The 6,000-nt window shown below is 57.9% G+C and overlaps 1 protein-coding gene across 1 annotated transcript in view; it reads right to left on the bottom strand.

Moving 5' to 3' along the window:
• The window catches only part of OLFM2 (olfactomedin 2), a 43,919-nt gene extending 40,057 nt beyond the window's left edge, over nucleotides 1–3,862 (bottom strand). The window contains exon 1 of the mRNA XM_049787978.1: nucleotides 3,734–3,862. Within this exon, the coding sequence (XP_049643935.1) occupies nucleotides 3,734–3,799 (66 nt within the window). The 5' untranslated portion in view covers nucleotides 3,800–3,862. The remainder of the gene's footprint in view (nucleotides 1–3,733) is intronic.
• Nucleotides 3,863–6,000: the final 2,138 nt, after the last annotated feature.

The following is a 6,000-nucleotide window of genomic DNA, read 5'->3' on the forward strand; positions in this document are numbered from 1 at the left end:
AACGTGCAGTGGAGATGGGGCGGCTCAAATGGGGAGAGCTCCCCCCAATTTTGCCTTAGCACCGAGACCTTCAGGGAACCAGAGGAATGAACCCATGTTCATCCATTCTCACAGTGTGCCTTTTGTCTCAGTCTCTGTCATAGGCACCTGAGACCAAACAAGGACCCTGGGAGTCCAACGGGCTGCAGCTCAGTGGGGAGTACATGATATGAGAGTCAAGGAGTGAATAAAGAAGTGAGGGGGTGGGGCCGGACAGATAGCATGGAGGTAAGGTGTTTGCCTTGCATGCAGAAGGACGGTGGTTCGAATCCCGGCATCCCATATGATACCCCGAGCCTACCGGGGTGATTTCTGAGCGTAGAGCCAGGAGTAGCCCCTGAGCGCTGCCGGGTGTGATCTAAAAACCAATTAAAAAAAAAAAAAAGAAGTGAGGAGGCCATGAAAAAAGTACCTGGATGCTGCAGGTGAGGAATGCATCAGGGAGGGCTTCTTGGAGGAAATAGGCCACACCTGGGCATTGTACAGGCCAAACTCCTGGCTCTGTGCTCAGGGTATACTCCTGGGGGGTGCTCAGGGAAACTACATGGGATGCTGCAGATGGAATTTAGGTTGGCCCTATGCAAAGCAAACACCCTCCTGGCCCAGGAAATGATTTGGGCAGTTAGGTTTTTTGTTTTGTTTTGTTGGTTTTTTGAGCCACATCTGGTGATGCTCAGGGGTTACTCCTGGCTACGTGCTCAGAAATTGCTCCTGGCTTGGGGACCATCTGGGACGCTGGGGATCGAACCCAGGTTCATCCTGGGTCATCCGCACGCCCTACAGCTGTGCTATCGATCTAGCCCCAGGTAGTTAGTTTTTGAGCCCTCCCCCCAAAAAAAGATGTAGATAGGTCTTGGGGGTGGGGGTTCTTCTCCGTCTCTCCTAGGAAGATGGACCCCCATTGCCTTCTACCCTCTCTCCTCTCCCCCATTCTGCTTGCAGGTGCCCCCCCCCACCATCTCATTGTCCCCACCTCTGGGTCCCCCAGCAGCCTTAGCACATGCTCCACTGAACATCTCCCCCTACGTTGGAACCCACACCCCATACTCACTCTGGCCCTAGCCCCTACTCTGCCTCATTCTCGGCATCACCATCAGCCACAAAATCCGTTTTTATTTATAAAGTCAAAAGCCACAGACTCTGCCCCCCCCCAACACACACACCCAGATGGACACCAGGCGTCAGAAACTGCCTTGGCAGGGTTTCAGGATCCTCAGAAGGAATGAGGTCTCGAGGCTGGGGGGGGACAGGACAACAGGAGGGAGGGCTCTGGCCTTGCATGCAGCTGAACAGGAGTTCCAGCCCCAGTATCCCATATGGTGCCCCTGGGAACTGCCTGGAACAATCCCTGAGCGCAGAGCCAAGAGTGAGGCCTGAGCATCGCCGGATGTGGCCCACAAACCAAAATATGAATAATAATAATAAATAATAACTATTATTATTGGGGCCAGAGAGATAGCATGGAGGTAGGGCGTTTGCCTTGCGTGCAGAAGGTCGGTGGTTCGAATCCTGGCATCCCATATGGTCCCCTGAGCCTGCCAGGAGCAATTTCTGAGCGTAGATTCAGGAGGAACCCCTGAGGGCTGCCGGGTGTGACCCAAAAACCAAATATAAATTCCTAGTTTATATTTATAAATATAAATGGTGGCTCAAAGGAACCCCTCAGAGGAGGACGCAAAGGGGGTGCTGGGAAGGAACAAGGATGCAGGAACCCAGAGGGCCAAGAACACCCAATCCCCAGACTTCCCCTTGCCCTGGGTGCAGATATGGGTGGGATCAGCATCCTGCAGTACCCGCAGCGGCCGCCTGGAGGCACTGCAGCTCGCGGCCTGGACCCACTAGCCTCACCCTCCACCGATGATCCGGCTTGGCCACGCCTCAGACACGCCCACGGGCGTGGCTATCCTGGTCTCACAAGCCCCGCCCCTCCCCGCTGCTGCCAATCCCAGCTCTAGGTGCTAGCCAGGGTGGGAAGCAGAGAGGGCCCAACCAGGGTTTGGGGGGGCTCCTAGGGCTCTTCTTAGAAGCCAGTTCCACTCCCAGCCCTCCACACACGCACACCCAGTCCTGATTTTTCCAGCAGCCTTCCAAGATCTCATCTCTGGGGAGGGTGGTGTATGCACTAGGCGCCTATTGCATGCAGACTGCTGCCAGCAGTCCAGCCATGAGGCCTGGAAATTTTCCCGGGAGCCCCAGTTCCATCCCTCCCAGCATGCATCCCAGAAGGGAGATACAAGGGGGGTCTTTGTTCTCCAAACCCACCCAGTTACCAGGACACCCACTGAATGGGCTTGCTTGTTTTGGGGGGTGGAGATCTCACAGGGCAGTGCTCAGGGCTGATTCCTTGATGGGAATGGGGGCAGAGGGGAGCACTGTAGGATGTGGGGGGATCAGTAGCTTGTCCAAGGCAAGAGCCTGAACCCCAGGCCTCCAGGGAGTGAATTTTTAGCCCAGAGGTGAAAGAGTGGGCTAAGGAGTCAGTCAATCTTCCTCCCAAGCAGCTAGCCTGGGGCTCCAGCTGTCCCTTAACTTCTTGGTGCCCAAGGAATGAGGGCAACAGCCGCCAGCTTCCAGGAAAGGAGGGGTGCACAGGCTCTTGAACCCACACTCCACAGGCAAGCAAGCTCATCAGGGACCCAGTTATCTTTGATCTCAGCTTCCCCACCAGCAAGCAGCCACAAAGCTGAGAATTCCAGGGACCCCCTCCCCAAGATGGAGGAGGAAAAAGGGTTTTTAAACCCAGAGCTGAAAAGAGCTGGTCCCCACCCCCCAAAAAAAATAATTTAAAAATCCTAAGACAATGGGTGCCTCAGAGAGAAAGCAGCTCTGGGAAGGTACAAGGCATTGCCCCAAAACATGCACACACACACACACACACACACACACACACACACAAGCGTGTCCTGGGTGTACGTGTCTTCACACACAAACACGCACACACACCCCTTTTTGATCCTGTGGCACGCGGTCACCCCAAAGCTCGCGGCCAGCCACATGCTCGGTCACGCACGCCTTGTTCCTCCATCCCTGGGGGACAGATGGATGGAGCGACGCTGGACACACACATGGTCCTCCCTGGCAATCACACACACACACACACACAAGACCCAGACTCACAATACTCACACACACACACACACACACACACAGCTCTCTCCCTCTCTCCCCCTCACCCAATGCATGCACCCCAACTCCATGCACGGTGGCCACATACACAATGTCACACCCAGCCACCCAGCGTGACACAGAGACATTCGAGCAGGGCCCCCCACTCACGACGAGACCCCATCAGTCACTCGTGCTTGAGTCCCGCCCCCTCTCGCACACTGGGGGTGCAGGCAGGAGGTAGGTAGGGGTTTCTTAGGGTGCTGGGCACCCCCTGGCAGGATGGGGAGAGCAAAGGGCCCGTGACACCCACCAGGAGCGTTGAAGAACCCCCCCAAGATCCACCCCACTGAGCAGCGGCGAGAGGAGAGTCACCCAGGGGGCTGTGCACCCCAAAACTGAGGTCAGGTTGTCCCCCAAAGCCAGGCGAAGCCGGAGGGAGGTCGGGGGCGAAGCCCTCCCGGAGCAGGGTGGTCATCGCCGAGCCCGGGAAGCCGGGACACGCACACACACACCCCGTTTGTGCGGGAGCCCCGCGGGGCGCCCCTTCCCATCCCCCCTGCGCCCGCACCTGCCCGCCGGCCCCTACCTGTCCGGCGAGGCCTGAGCACAGAAGCGGCAGCAGCAGCAGCGGAGGGACCGTGAGCGGCCACATGACGAGCCCCCGGCCCGCGATCGCGGCGCCTCCAGCGGGGACCCGGCCCCCCACCCCCCGGCCGGCGCGATCCCGCGGGGCCCGGCGACCCTCGGCCTCCCTCCTCGCCCGCCGCCGCCGCCGCCGCCGGGATCCCGCCCCGCCCATTCGCGGCCCGGGTCTTTGTTGCGGGCCCCGCCCACAGCGCCTGTAGCCACGCCCACAGAAGCTAGCGGTCCAATCACGGCCTGTCGCTGAATTTGTAGCCACGCCTATTGTCGATGTAGCCCCGCCCACTATAGCACCAAATATGGCGTTGCCCCACCCATCACCACCAGCGCCCCGCCCATTAACAGCCCGTCTTGTGCCTTGTCGCCCCGCCCACAGCTGCCCATAGCTCCGCCTCCGGGCGTGATCGCCCCGCCCATAGTTACTAAGACACATTAGGCCCGCCCACTACTCCATAGCAACCGTCATCCCAGCCCCGGACGTTCTCGCCCCGCCCACAGCCGATGGGGCTCCGCCCACCGCCTAGCCACGCCCATCTTTCTTGCTCCTGGGGCTAGGGGCAGCCAGGGCTGCAGAGAGAGGCTGAGCCCCACTCATGTGCACCCCACAACCCAGATGGGACTAGGGGGAAGGGTGGGTCTTTCACATGCGTTTATTTGCAAGTGTCATCATTCCCTGCCCCCCCCGACAGTTTTCACAATGGAAATGGGGGTGCAAGAGAAATGGAGGGTTCTCCACCCATTCCTTAAAGGGCAGAAAAAGGGCCCACTAGGCACCAGACTAGAACGGGTCAGGGTCAGACCGAGGTTCAGTTTCCAGCATCACATCTGGTCTCCTGAGCACAGAGCCAGGAGTGGCCCCAACTCCCTCCCCCAAGATACAAAAGCAGGGGTCAAAGCTATAGTACAGCAGGTGGGGGCATTTGCCTTGCACACAGCAGGCCTAGATTCGATCCCCGATATCCCATAGGATCCTCAAGCCCCGGCAGGAGTGATCCCTGAGCACAGAGGCAGGAGAAACCCCTGAGCACTGTTGGCTGTGACACAAAATTAAAAAGTAGAGACAGACGAGGGGTGGGGTCAAATCCATGGATTCTGAACCCACCTTTGTCTATATGGCCCACATTTCCACCCCAAAAAGAGACCTTGGTAATGCCTGTAAGCATGGCTGAGTGTGACCCCACAACAAGCTTCCCACCACAGCCCCAAGAAAACAGTTTGATTCAGGGATCTTATAGGGTCCCATTTGAACCCTGCTATGAGGGATCCCTGACCCCCCAAAAAAGAAAACCCAACGAACAATAATCTGGGGGTGGATGAATCCTGATCTTTCCCTCGCTCTGCTGCGTGCCCACAAGATAAGTAAAAGTCTGGGATGCTTTGGCCAAAGGGCAGAAGAAACATTGCCTGTCCCTGGGCCGTGGGTCCCTGCTGGTCCTGTCCCTTCTGGCCCAGGGAAGCTGCGACAGCGTGACCTGCTTGCTTCTGCCAGGCTGTTGCAAGGCCACAAAGGCACCTCGCTGGGGAGACTCTGTCCTGCAGGGCGTGGCCGAGACGGGCAGCAGCGGGGAGTGGGGGGTGGAGGGGAGACCTGTTTGTTCCGGACGCACTGACCTAGATGGAGCCAACGCAGAGAGCTGGGCACGAACATCGGAGACAAAACATTTGCTCAGATGGTACAAAACTGCACAATGACCAAGCCCTTTCTTTGCTTGGGGAGGGTGGTGGTGTTGGATTTTGTGCCACCGCCAGCAGTGCTCAGTGCTTTCTCCTTTCAATGTGCTTGGGGGATCCCATGGGGGTACCCAGGTGGACTGCATGTTTTGTTGTGTCTCAGCTCTCTTGCACAAGTCACCCAGGTCAGCCACGATACCCACAGATCGACTGTGTTCAGGGTTAGAGTCACCGCCTCTCCCCATCGGGGTGAGCATTCAGCACCCTCATTTGCTCTGCACTGCAGTCTGGTTGGCAGTGGACAGACATGGGGCAATCTCCGAGGGCATTGGAGGTGAGTCAGCCCCACTCACCCCAGAAACCTCATAAAAAGGCAGCAGATGGGGCCAACTCGAGAGCATAGCAGGGAAGGCATTTTGCCTTGCACGAGGCCCACCTGGGTTTGATATCCGGCATCTCATAGCGTCCCCCGAGCACTGCTAGGAATGATTCTTGAGCACAGAGCCAGGAGGAACCCCTGAACCCCTCTAGGTGTGACCC

Source organism: Suncus etruscus, chromosome 15, assembly GCF_024139225.1.
Source record: "Suncus etruscus isolate mSunEtr1 chromosome 15, mSunEtr1.pri.cur, whole genome shotgun sequence".
NCBI classification, from domain to species: Eukaryota; Metazoa; Chordata; class Mammalia; order Eulipotyphla; family Soricidae; genus Suncus; species Suncus etruscus.